At 39.9% G+C, this 13,495-nt stretch overlaps 1 protein-coding gene across 3 annotated transcripts in view; it reads right to left on the bottom strand.

Moving 5' to 3' along the window:
* Nucleotides 1-2,192: 2,192 nt before the first annotated feature.
* kcnip4a (potassium voltage-gated channel interacting protein 4a) overlaps nt 2,193-13,495 on the bottom strand; it is a 124,564-nt gene continuing 113,261 nt past the window's right edge. For 2 of the 3 annotated variants that reach the window (XM_070929567.1, XM_070929566.1), the window contains exons 2-8: nt 10,415-10,539; nt 4,812-4,881; nt 4,223-4,293; nt 3,415-3,522; nt 2,508-2,612; nt 2,336-2,398; nt 2,193-2,240 (exon numbers count right to left, since the gene is read on the bottom strand). In XM_070929567.1, coding sequence (XP_070785668.1) covers nt 2,193-2,240; nt 2,336-2,398; nt 2,508-2,612; nt 3,415-3,522; nt 4,223-4,293; nt 4,812-4,881; nt 10,415-10,539 — 590 coding nt within the window. Of the gene's footprint in view, nt 2,241-2,335; nt 2,399-2,507; nt 2,613-3,414; nt 3,523-4,222; nt 4,294-4,811; nt 4,882-10,414; nt 10,540-11,678; nt 11,775-13,495 lie in introns of all 3 variants that reach the window. The other variant, XM_070929565.1, reaches the window with a different exon arrangement.

The raw sequence follows: 13,495 nt of genomic DNA on the forward strand, positions 1-13,495 counted from the left end.
ATTTAATATGCATCAGTATTGCAACATGTAACACTTCGGTGTGACGAGCTAACGCTGAAGATGTGTAATGTGGCACCTATTATGTGTCATGGTGTAACTGACAGAGGCGCCCTCTGGTCATCACAGAATCAAACGTTGTAATATCGCTATTTATGTAAAAATATCCAGACCACATAGTTGGTCCAATGAAGAATTTTAGAATTTAACAGCCATTTAAACACACATTTTGAAGTTTGAGGTGTATAATATATTTTTTCATTTTGTCAGTGATTGCTGACTTTGAGGTTTGGATATTATGTACAGAAGAAATGTAGAGATGCTTCATTATTTTTCAGAAAGTAAGTTTTTTACATCCACTGTGATATATTGTAGATATGTTTCGAAGTGGATAATGTTGCAAAAATGTCTTTTCCCCCCCCAAACATAAACATTTTACAAACAGTAAGGTACACAAACACAAATCAAGGGATAAAATGGCAGATTTGATGCTTTTCTTAATGTAAATATACACATCATCTCCAATAACATGAGTAAAAAGAATACAACTGAGAAAAATGTGCCATTTTCTTTACTAAATGAATTGATGAGCAACATGCCGCATTGAGGAGATCTTTGTTTGTGACCGCAAACTCCCAGTAATACAGTGTAGTGACATACTGTATGAACACTTTGAATGAAAAACAACATGATAAACTCTCAAAATGCTGCAAATTATTCCCCCAAAATCAACCAATTCTCAAGTATATGGTTTGATGGATACTTCCTGTATCCGATATCCAAGTCGTTGTGAAAAAGAAGAAAAAAGAAAAAGTCATTTTGCAACACTTACTTACATAATGTCCAGACACTTCTCTCAGTGATCCAGTAGTTTCCAACGAGCAAGAGGAAGTCAGTGAGTGAGACTTCTACCCAGCATGCCTTGTGTTTGCTCACATTTAGGGCCAAGCAATGCTTTAATCACAGGCAGCAGGAACCAATCAGGCTGAATAGGTGTGGGCAGCTGGACTTGAGCCCGTCAGGACGAGGAGGAGGGAAACAGCAGGAAGTGTGTTTGCCGACGACCCAAAAACAATGAGTATAACACAAAGTTACAGTGTTTGTATCAACAACCAAACCCCACTGCCCTTTCTGATAAAAACAGTGAATCACATGAACAAACCTAAAGACCTGAAATTCACCCGGCAGCAAACTTTCATTTAATACTGTACAACTGACGATCTTTTGTACAATGACCATAATACCATATAAATAACCTCAAGCACTGCTCTTAGTGTAAACTACAGAGTGCTTCAAAGACAAAAAAAAACATATTGATAGATGGTTTACTTTACAGGGAACATACATACACAGGGTTAAATGAAATACACTGAAAGCAGCATTTATCTTATGACAAAGATATCGTTGTCTAATGTTATACTCGTGGTAAATATAGCTACCTGTGTGCTTCTGTAGACAAACCATCGATATTATGGTCCGGTTTTTGACATCAATACAATCCTTGTGTTGTCTCATTCTAGTTGGCAAGTAAACATGAACAAAAAGTTGAAAAGTTTCTCACAGAGTTCTTATCTAATGCTTTATCTATAGTATATACAATTGAAAATGGTACAATGTATGTTTTTTTTTAATTCTCTCTCTCTAAATGCTCCCTTCAAAAAGAGCAAACAGACACACCACAATGGTTAACTAAGTCGGAGGTAAGAACACTCTGGAATTGAGAGCCAGTCTGGAATGTCAAAACAGAGACTTCAGATATTTTGTTCAGTTTTCTTTTTTTTGATGCTGTAAAAAGTCACAGTGATTTCACTTGGCAGTAAATAAAACTAGTCAAGGCTGCAACAGAGATAGAAGGAACCCCTTCATCACTTTTTTTCAGTTATCAGAACTGTTCAGCGAATAGAAAGACACTCCAGAGACAGATGGTGGAAATCAAGCCTATAGCTTCAAAAACCTTTCTATTTGTTTTTATGTAATAGAAATTCTACTTATTCAATAAAATGCTAAAAAGGCAACTCATTCCAGAGTGTTCACACCATATTGCCTACTCCTACTTGTGGCCCACAGTAATGTACAATATTTCATCTACGGTCAAAAGTCTGCATAGCACTCTGTACACAGTATGAGTCCAAGTCAGCTATTGGGCCAAGCTAAAGATGATGTTCTCTTCCAAAGCCTCCACAGTCAGCCAAAAGTTAAAGAACATTTTCAAAGAGGTGCATTGATCGCATGATGTTTTCATCCTGCGCACAGAAAAAAAAAACAGGACACAAACTTAATGAGAAAATGCCAAGTGTGCCAACAGCAGAGAAAGAGACGTGTCGGGTATCCGGCTTACATTTTGGCAGCAGTCGATGAACTCGTCTATGGTTACCACTCCGTCTTTATTCTTATCCATCTTCTGTTGGAGAGAAGGAGAGATGAAAAACAAATAAAGAATGTTTTCCAAAGCCTCTTTACTGTGACTGACTGATTTACAGTACAGTGAATGCTGCCAACGAGACACTTGCCTGAAAGAACACTTCTACATGCTGACGAGGCGTCTCCTCTTTGAGGACAGGGTATGTACATTTCCCCATCATGTCGTAGATGGCCTTCATGATGTCTAGCATTTCCTGCGAGAAGAAAAGGGTCAGGTCCGTTCCTCATTTACCCCTAATGGGAAGCCATGCAGATAATTTTGGTTTTATGGGCTTGAGATTTTGAGCTATCCCTCTCAGGGATTTCTGCTGCTTCTCCAATGTAATTACCGTGAATGGAATTTTACATGAAAAATGACACAACTCTCAATTTCTATTGAAACTACTTGCTGAAAGAAATAGTCCCTATGAAAAGTGTTATTATCATCCAGAGTCTCAGGGACACGGTTTGCCTGTCAGTGTTTAAAGGGATGTGAATGGCTGTTAGTTGGCCCACAACTTTGGTCCAGGCTGAAATATCTCAACAACTATTTGATGGATTGCCATGGAATTCTGTACAGACATTCATGGTACAGAAAGGTTGCAGAAAGAAAGGATATCTCAACTATTGAACGGATTTCAATCATATTTGGTACACATCAGCAAAAATGTTGTATTTGTCATTTATAATCAAATACCTGCAAAACTAATGACGTTCCTGTCAGCCTGAACTTTGTGTTTAGTGCTAATTATCTAATGTTAGCATGCTAACATTCTAAACTAAGAGACTAGGAGGGTGAACATGGTAAATATTACCCCTGTTAAACATGGTCATTGTGAGGATGTTAGCATGCTGACGTTAGCATTTAGCTCAAAGCAACGCTTTCAGCTCGAATGTATCGGAGTGAAGGCAAATATCTCAGAGAAGAGTATCTCAAAACAAAATCTGCACGGCTACATACTGCTAACAAGAGAGTCTCATGACCTTTCACTGTTGGCACTGTCTAAAGGGACGTACCTCTTTAGTGATATATCCATCTTTATTGATATCATACAGGTTGAAAGCCCAGTTGAGTTTTTCCTGGATTGTGCCTCGCAGGAGGATGGAAAGGCCCATAACAAAATCCTGCAGTAACAACAAGATTCACTGAGAATTGTACAAATTAAACACATTTAGAAACTTGCCTTTTTGTAAACAGAAAGTACTCGAAAACCTATGAGATGAACAAAACATAAAGTAACAACATTCACCATGCATATTAAATGTAGGTAGCATTTCAGCCGATTTCATACATCAAAATCTCTGCAAGGATACCGTGTCAGGTATTAATGGAAGCAAATGATGGAACAGCAAGAGGGTAGCCATTATGAATCAAAAATGCCTCGTTATTCAAATGATTAGCCGACTCACAATCTGGGTCAGGCCTCAGGGAGTCGCCGTACTTTTGAACAGAATGGACCTGCACATCAGCCAGTGAGGCTCTGGTTTGGCATAATGACAGCTTTTCTGTCCTAATAAGCAAATATATGCCGTTCATAAATATTAATCGCATGTTGATAGCATCTCAAGTAGCAAAATTCAAATTATCGGGGTTGCAGGTTACATAAAGCTTCAGCGTAACACCTTAGGGGCTTGTGGTGTCAAAGCTTTAAACATGTTATGTTTGATGTAGTTTTGTAGGAGACCTCGGAGCAGGACAGGGCTTACTTCTTTACTTTAGGCGTGTAGCAATGGGAAAACCCAAATGTAGTCATGTCCCTGATACGTTGTCTGACTAATAAATCTGACCCCTTTCACAGTAGCAACATGACGATACTTGGCTTACCTCAAAACTCACAGAGCCATTGTGATCTGTGTCAAATGCATTGAACAGGAAATGTGCATACGTAGAAGCATCTATGGAGGGAACAAACATACGCATGAAATCAAAGAAAACATCTGCCGTGATTACAGCTCAATTAACACCTACTGCAAACAGTTCAAAGGACATTTTTCTAGCTTTTTCTGAACAACTTCAAAGAAAAACGTTTCTTTCATGATAAGAGAGAAGAACAATATGCTTAGAGCTAACAGTTTTATCATTCTTTCCTGTATGGTGAGTCATTATATTTACTGGTCTGACTTTCTTCTCTCTGAACAGATATATCAAAGCCTCCTAATGTTCTCTCTCTTGTTCCTCGGGTTGAATTTTGCATAATGATGAGCGAGCCAACAGCGAGCAACTCCAGGCTGCTTTATACAAACTACTTTCTCTCCCTAACATTGTCTTGGATGGAAGTTTAAGTTAAAGCACTCTGGACTTTTTGTAAACATGAGTGAAAGACAATTTATGTCCGTCCAGCACACAGAGGAGATAAGAAGCAGCTGCAGAAACACAGCAGTGGGCTCCTTCAGAATAAGAACATGACACAAACCTCCTTGCGGGAAGAACTGCGCGTAGATGTCTTTAAACGTGTCTTCGTTGACGACTCCGCTGGGACATTCCTGGAAGACAAATTGGAATTGCACGTCATTCAGCAGTTATGTTAAAGACCCCCTCCTATATTAAAGTCCTCGCCTTAAATCGGAGTTTAAAACGTGCCAATCATCCAATATACAACTTAAACATGTGTGACTGCAACTTTTATACCCCCAGTGCACTGTACTTCACAATATAGAGGGGGGGGGGTTTAAAACATTGAAGAAGCTGAACTAAAGGCAGCCTTCAAATGCGGCCAAACTTTACCTTAATAAACATTTCTTTTTAAAAATCAATTAGATGACAATATTAAGAGTGACTGAACACCAGCTGAAAATCTTGTTGACCTCTAGTGGTACCTGTTACCTTGTTTCAGTGATGTAGAAGTGTACTCCTGAGTGTGTCAAGTACACCGTGACATCACTTTTGAGTGTGGTTAGAGGTGCAACAGACCTGAAGTTTTCAGCATGAGAGGGCAGTGAAACACTGTAACTACAGTTTGATGTGAAGTTAGCCTCCAACTTCAAATGAAGACATTAGTTGCTAGTTCATTTCATTGTCTATTGAGGAAAGGTGCATTAGAATGGTGACATTTTATTCTATCAAGGATGCATTGTTTTGTTTTTGTTACTTCCACCCTTCACTTTCTCAGACAGCATGGAATAGATACAGACTCGTGTTCAGTCCAGTGGTATTTAAACTGCAAACCATCTGAGCTTCAATAGATACCCTTTCCACAGCTATTCAAAGGCCCCCACCTGTGGTTATCTGGTAGCATTCAGTGGAAAAGACTGAATACTCTTACATAACACCTCCAAGAAGGATGCTTTTGTCTCTTTAAAAAGAAAAGCGCCAACCAAAGACTTGGTGGATGACCTTGCTCAGAGCAGCACAGCGATAAAGGCAGCTAGTTTTGCACATTCAATTTCTGCTTGGTGTGAGGCTGCACACTCAGGCAGGATATTGCATCTTTGGAACAGAGGAAATGCTCCACCTATATAGACAATTTCCAAACCCGGGAGGCACACCCCATGTCTCTGGGCTTTTTTACACAAGAAAATAAACCGTGGCCATAGTGGTGGTTGTTGTAGGAAATCGAAGATATGGAACAGACTGTACATGGGGGGAATACAATAACACAAACACCTCTGTGATGCAGTTGCAACAGAAATCAGACAGCCAGGAAATAAAGAAAAAGTGATAATATACCTATGCGCTTCTGCATCTACTTTTTGTGTACCTTTATCTGGAAATTAAATGTTTAAAATAATCAATTTGATTTCAAATTTATTTCATATTTGAAAGAAACTTTGCTTGAGTTCGCTACAGCCAGTTACTTGCTCCATTTCTCTGGGATGATGGGATGTGAGAGTGAAACAATTTTCTCAGTGTGAGCAACCTAGTAAGAATCACAGGGCACAGTGGGTTTCCTCCTTCCTGTGACCATGTCTGATCAGCCACTTTGGGAAACAGCGCTGTGGGGGTGAAAAAATACAGATGAAACCTTGTTGTCTTGCTTCAAACAGGCTCCTTTTGTTTCAAGCTAAGCGGATGCTGCAAGGTTGTCTGCATGAGTCCCCTGAGACTCTTCTTCTGTTGTCTCACAGACCCAGTTACATACCGTGTGGGGTGAGGTGAGGTCAAGAATTTTGGGATAGTTAGGGAGACAGAATGAGACAGAAGTCTGTCTCCATATTGTAGTTTGTCTGTCTGCGACCTGATTTATTGAAGTGTGTGTGGAGTGTGTGGTGCTGTTCACGTTAATTGAGCATATAAATCCAAATGATGTAGCATGGAGGAAACTACTCTCGGTGGTGGACAGACTAAGTAGCATGTGAATCATATTGGCGATTGTGGAACTATACAAGCTGTTTGAAATTTTGAGATTTTGCCCTTTTGGGAAATATATTTTGTGGAAAAATAAGTGCAGATGCAAACACATTTTAAAGGAATAGTTACCTTTATGGAAATACCCTTATTTTCTTTCAAAGAGTTAGATGAGAAGATTGATACCACTATCATGACTGTACATTAAATATGAATATGAAATATGAATTAAATATGAATGACAGCCAGCACACAGTTAGCTTAGCTTGGCATAGCATAAAGACTGGAAGCAGGGGACACAGCTACCTTGGCTCTATCTGACGATAAACAAGACCAAGTGTCGATAGCCATGCTAGCGGGTTTGTAAGGGTGTACTCGCAGTGCTGGTTGAACATCAGAATGCTAACATGCTCACAATGACAATGCTAACATGCTGATGTTTTGCAGGTATAATGTTTAACATGTAAGCATGCTAACATTTGCTAATTAGCCTCGTTCACCAACTGAGTTTAGTGTATTAGCATGCTAACATTTGCTAATTAGCCTCATTTACCATCTTAGTTTAGTGTGTTTCTGCTAATTAGCGCTATACTCAAAGTAGAACTGAGGCTGATCGGAATGGTATTAGTTTTACAGTTACTGGTCAAAGTAGGTAGGTCTTGGCAGGGCGCAGTGACTCCTTGGACAAGCTGTAGCTTCATATTTAATGGACAGATATGAGAGTTGTATCAATCTTCTCACTGAACTCTCTGCTGGAATATAATTCTGATGTTGTTTAGCAAACTGAGAAACTCAACAGACGACTGCAGAGAAGTTCAGCATCGGGAGAAAACCTTGAACATGAAACACATCCACTCCAAAAGTAGTTTCTCCACAGCCTCTTTGTACATTTGACACAGACAGTATTTGTTGTTTAGTAGAGCTTCTGTTAATTAGAGCATTGTTTATGTTCTACAACTCTGCAGTGAGTGGGTTGTCAACAGTCAACCTTTTGTTGAAGTAGTGCAAGGAAATGTCATGTAATTAAGCAGTTTAAGTGAGGAGGGGGAGATTCTTCAAACATGTAATTTCACATCGCTTGTAGAGTCTGTGCACGCCTGTGTGTGCGTGTGTGTGTGTACACAGATGGGCAATTACAGCTGTCAACACTAATAACACACTGATTAAGTGCGACAGTAATATACGAAATGGCGGTGTTCCAAGTCAGCCTCTTCTTCTAACCTCGCTAAGTCATCTTCACAAACCTGAAGGAAAATTAAAGGTCAGTAAAACTTTGTGATTGTTGAGCCGAGGCCTCACACTGACGGCAGAATCCATCTGATCGGATTTTATCGTCTCTTTTCAGCCTTGTGGTGACATTGGCGAGGGAGGCAGTTTTTCAATTGAGAATAAAGCCAGTGTGTTATCTAGTTATCATCACGTACAATGCAGTGCCTCTGCAATTCAATTCAAAGTTCAGTGAAATAGTTACCCTCACTTGATGCCTGAACAGCCTTAAGGTCCCGTCAGGATAAACTTTGATGTTGTTAAGCTAGAAGTCAGGACCTCATTCACACACTGTTCTTTACACAAGTCATTAATATTTAGCTTTTGGGTAAGCTGTTTTCTTATAATGCATTTTTCACTGCATCAGTGAAGCACAGAGATGATTAAAATTACCCCATTAAGGACATAAAATAATTTACATTTAGATATTTTATATTTATAATTTAAGGAATTTAGCTCAGCATCTTGGGAAACATGGATGCTAATGGAATTTGTGAAGATGCATTTATAGTTGTTTATTTTCTATATCTTATCACCCATTTTATTGGAGCTTTTCATATGTGCATATTCCTTTATCCACCTCTGAATCATAGTATAGTAAAATAATAGTTGTATGTTGTGTAGAATGATAACAAATGAGGGTGTAATTTTCCACTTGCTCTTGCATGTTGTTACATTTTACACAGCCAATCTCATTAGATGGAGTGCAAGGTCAGAAAATGTATTTGTATTCATGTGATATGCTTGTAGAATGTGCTCATCCATGATAATAAAACCACAAACACAATTTGTGAAATTCCTTTCCGAGACTTGTGAAACGATGTGGCAATAAGCAGAGTGGGGAATGAAATAAACCTGTGAACAAAGGCATCGTTGCTGATGGAATAGAAACTGTGAGATCTTAATCTAATGCCCGAGGCGATGGCCCAAACTGTGAACTGTGAAAGCCCAGCAGATTTAACCAGACGTGAGGACAATGTTGTGATATTTTCCTGTAGTCTGGGGTCAAGGGATTTATGAAACAATGGACTCTCTCATACCTTTAATGTGACCTTTGCTCAAATTTCACCTTAAGAGCAAGACCCAGAGCCATAGGTCTTGTTTTGGTCCCTGCTGGACATATTGCTGGATTTAAGATAAAGCCACCTGCACTACAAGTGAATGACAAGTATGTTGTCAAGACAAATGACCTCATCTTGCCACCTGCATTAAAGGCATTTAATTTGCTTCGAAATCCTGGACAGCAAGGACAAAGGGCCACATTTCGCATCTTGGGAACCTTGCCAGCTTCTATTAGTCTGGCTGGCCTTAAAAGCTCGCCTTTATTCTGCCAATGTCACCGAGCTGCGGCAAGACAGAGATGAGCTGTTTGACCCTGGCGGTTAAAAAACGAGCTACACTATGGACTGATGGACGAAAGCTATTTAGCAGCTGTACAAGTGCCATGACGCTTTTGCTTTGTCCAATTTAAACTTCTGCCACAACAACATCTGCGTAATTACGCAGCAGTGACAAGTCACTTTGAATACAAAAGAAAACAAGGTTTATCCTTAGCATACAAAATAACTGTATGATGTGACAAGTTCAACCATGAATGTCTGTATAGAATGCCATGGTAATCCATCCAATAGCTGTTGAGATATTTCAGGCTGGACAAAAGTGGTGGACCGACCGACAGACATTGCCATCCCAAGAGTCATACCAGTATCCTGGCTAAAAATAAAATGCAAAATCTGCAATGTAAAAAAACCCAAAAACCTGGGAGGCTGTCTATAAACATATGCAGTATTCTCTCCCTCAGCGCAGAAGTCAGGCAGAGTGTGCGGCACAAATTAAAGGCCTCATTAGTACACTTCTTACCTCTTACTCTGTCTCAAGTGGAAGCGGACTAATGGGCAGGCTTTGCAGGGACTTGGCTGGAGCACAGTGCAGGCTCAACAGGAAACTGAAGCCCTACGGGAATTCCACTATCACAGGACTCTCACTATCCTCCTCGCTTTCATTGCCAGACAATTTGGGTTGAGTTAATTCTGGGTCATCTCATTACGCCTCACACCAGAAATGACAATGAAGTGAGGTGATTTTATATGGGCTGCTCTGGAGGACTTCGACCTGATTGCTCGTCAGTAACCTTCCACAATGTGTTTGCGATATGACCTAATTATCCTTGGCAATGTACAGAAATTAAAATTTTCTGTGGTAAGCAAAATTGGACGTGATAACATTTAGTTCAAGATGATTCAGCAAAATAGTATTCCTCAGATGCACCACTGATTATTATTTTAATGCAACACAAACAGAGTGGACGAAGTAGAAGTGGAGCTGTAGAAACTTTAACACCTCTGTCAACTATAGAAGGAGGTAAAAAAAAGAAAGAAAGAAGAAAGCAAATAAAATCAAAAGAAAACATGTTTTTTGAGGTCCAAGGGAGAACAAAGCTCACCGTACATTATGTATGGTACTTACATTCTTGAAGCCGCGGTAAAGGATCTGTAGCTCCTTGCGGGAAAAACGTGTCTGGGCTTCAAGCTGCTCCAGGCCCTCGGGGCGATGGCGGACCGCAGATAGTTCAAGCTCATCTTCAACGCTGTCTGGAGAGGACAGATGTGAACAGATGTTAGGGAGAGCCGTTTTCAGGCAAGACTTTGAGATATCCCATTACACCTCCAAATGTAGCTAAGCAAATAAACCTAAACATTTGCATTTTTGCATGAAATGGCCACAAACTCCAGGTAACCTTCTCAATAACAAAAAAAGTGAAGCCCTTTTTCTCTTCATTACGCCAGGTCCTTTATTTGCAAATGTTACCTCACAAAACCAAACAAAACAGAACATCATCTTCTCTACACCGAATATGACAGCAGTGGTAATTAGTGTTATTGCGACCCCAGAACAAAGTCCGCGTGGCAGAGAGCCTCTTCATGAAGGAGGGCGGCTGAACCCTGTGAAACTTTTTAATGGGCTTGTAATGATGGCAGATGCTGTCTGTGCCCCGTCACCGACTGCACTGTCCTCGCAGCGCAGCATTTGACTGGTCTTGTTGGCGCAGGGCCTCTCATATACCTGAAGTGTGACACAGTGTCTAGATGCCTCATTAGCTCCGTGGGCCTTATTGTGGCCCACAGCCAAAATGCCACGTCCTCTAACAGACCACAATTAACCTGCTGCTATGGAGCTAATGCTTTGTATTCATAGGTCACGTTAACTGATATATCATAAGGAAATAAAATAGCTGTTTGATCTCATTCACATCATCAAATCAGTCCAGAAGTTGTAGCTGTGGAGTTATTAGACTCATGTTATACATCCTATTTGTGTGTTCACCATATGGGTATGACCAAAATATTCTGCAACATGCAAATATATTTCAGTTGTGACAAAATTAATGTAGAACATCAAGAACATTTAAACAGCAAACAGGGTTTGGGGAAAAATTGACTAAACGTACTAATCTGCATATAAATATCACATCAAATCACACATTCAACAAGCACTCTTTTTTACTTTTCCAACTGTAAAACCAAAATGTTCTACATGAAACATGGAAAAAACACATCTAAAAATGGATGTTGTAGCTGAACTCCAGCTTCAGCAATCATGTGCGATTGAGTTTTATGCCCCCTTGCCAAGAAAAGCCACAGAAAGAAAAGCATCTTAGACAACAACAACAACAAAAAAAATAATCACAGAGAGACACAGTGAGGGAGAGAGCCTTGGAAGAGCCACTTGCTTTGATTACTGGAGGATGGCTTTTTGGCTGTGGAGCATGGAAAGAGCCTCATGAGTCGAGCTCTCACCCCGCGCTTGTGGACAATCTGAGGGTAACCTGGGAAATACAGCATTAGGTCTTGCAGTTACCCAGGCAACTAACAGCCTCAGTACATTCTAGGAAACTGGACATGCAAGAGGCGAGGGTCTATTAAAGTTCATATAGATAAAAGGCTACTTCTCATAGCTGGTTCTTCAGGACAACAACACAGTATATTGAAGTCTAAGTGTAAAGTGTTAGTTTAAAGCTGCACCAGGCAACAGCAAAAAGCAACCAGAGATGACTTCTTGAATATGGCAGACTTAAAAGTCGCAGAAATAATAATTATATAATGAAACGTAAAGTAAGTAAACTTTACAAGTAACAGTAACCTGAACACAAGCACACACAACTGGTTTGGAATGAACATGAACTGTTAACATCTGCTGTAAGCTACAGTAGTTAGCTTGCTGTTTTTGCATTTATGCTAAGTTACAAGAAATGTGAGTGGCTGATATTTGGCTAACATGCTTCGAGCTAAATGCTAACGTTAGCATGCTGACAAGCTCACAATGACAATGTTAATATGTCGCTGTTTTAGCAGGTAATGTGTAACATGTGTGCCATGTTCATTAATGTTAGCATGCTAAGAAAACACAAAGCTACATCTGAGGTTGATGGACATGTCATTTGTTTTGCAAGTATTCGGTCATAAACCAAAGTATTTGGCAAATTAAAATGTTGACCTGATAAAGAAGGCGTATTACCCAAGTCATTAGTCATCTGGGAACTGTGAATGTCTACAACATTTTGTGCCAATCCATCTAGTAGATATTGATATATTTCATTGGATAAATGATAACTTTGATGTGCTGGTGGCACGAGTACTAGGAATCTCAAAATTGCATGGCAATCCATCCAATAGTTTTTGAGGTATTTCAATCTGGACCTTTTGATGTACAGACAATTTAATACTACGCAGTTAGATGCAAATAAGTGCAAGGGGAGGTCCCTCCTTTACTATCTGTTGTGTATCTACATGTAAACCTATAGCAGTAAAGAATAAGTTCAAGGCTGCCTAAATATGGCATCGCTGCAAGTCACCTGCAACTGGTTCACTGGGTTACATTATTTATTAACATGTCTCTTAGCACACTGTAGGCCATCAGTGTAAAAGACTGCTGTGAATATGATATCGAGCCTGTGACCTCACGTCAGGGAGTAATTTAATATGTCATCAGGTGTCAACTCTTTTCACATATAGCCAAGCATGCTCCGTGACAAAAGCGTATTTTCCTCCCATCAGTGTAACAAAGGCAGCTTGGTACATGACTAGTAAATTGAGGAGGCCTATCCAAGGTTTACAATGATGTCCACAATACAAACAAAACAAGTCTCTTATGTTATATGCGGCACTACTTTGAGTGTGAAAGACATTAAGTAATAAGTTCAGAGCCTTGCCTAAAAGCCCATTTCCCCTCCTGCTCCGGGCTATTCTGAAAAATTTAGTGTGAGGTTTGATGGCAGCAGTGGGTGTGAGAAGGAGCTCTCAAGTGCTGCAAACCATTTGTCAATCATGCCAACACTGAATTAATTTCAAGGCTGGGATCGCAGGTAAAAATAATAGCATAGGTAGAGCGCACGGCATGTTTATAACCAGTCAACCTAATGTCAAGACGGCCGATGGGAATTGTAAGAGGCCTCATAAACCTGGGCTATAAAGGGACATCGTGGTAACAATTACATCATTGAATAAAGGCTGTGAAAATTGCGTCATAAATCTGCAACCTGGTCTTGCA

This window comes from Enoplosus armatus, chromosome 23 (assembly GCF_043641665.1).
Source record: "Enoplosus armatus isolate fEnoArm2 chromosome 23, fEnoArm2.hap1, whole genome shotgun sequence".
NCBI lineage: Eukaryota > Metazoa > Chordata > Actinopteri > Centrarchiformes > Enoplosidae > Enoplosus > Enoplosus armatus.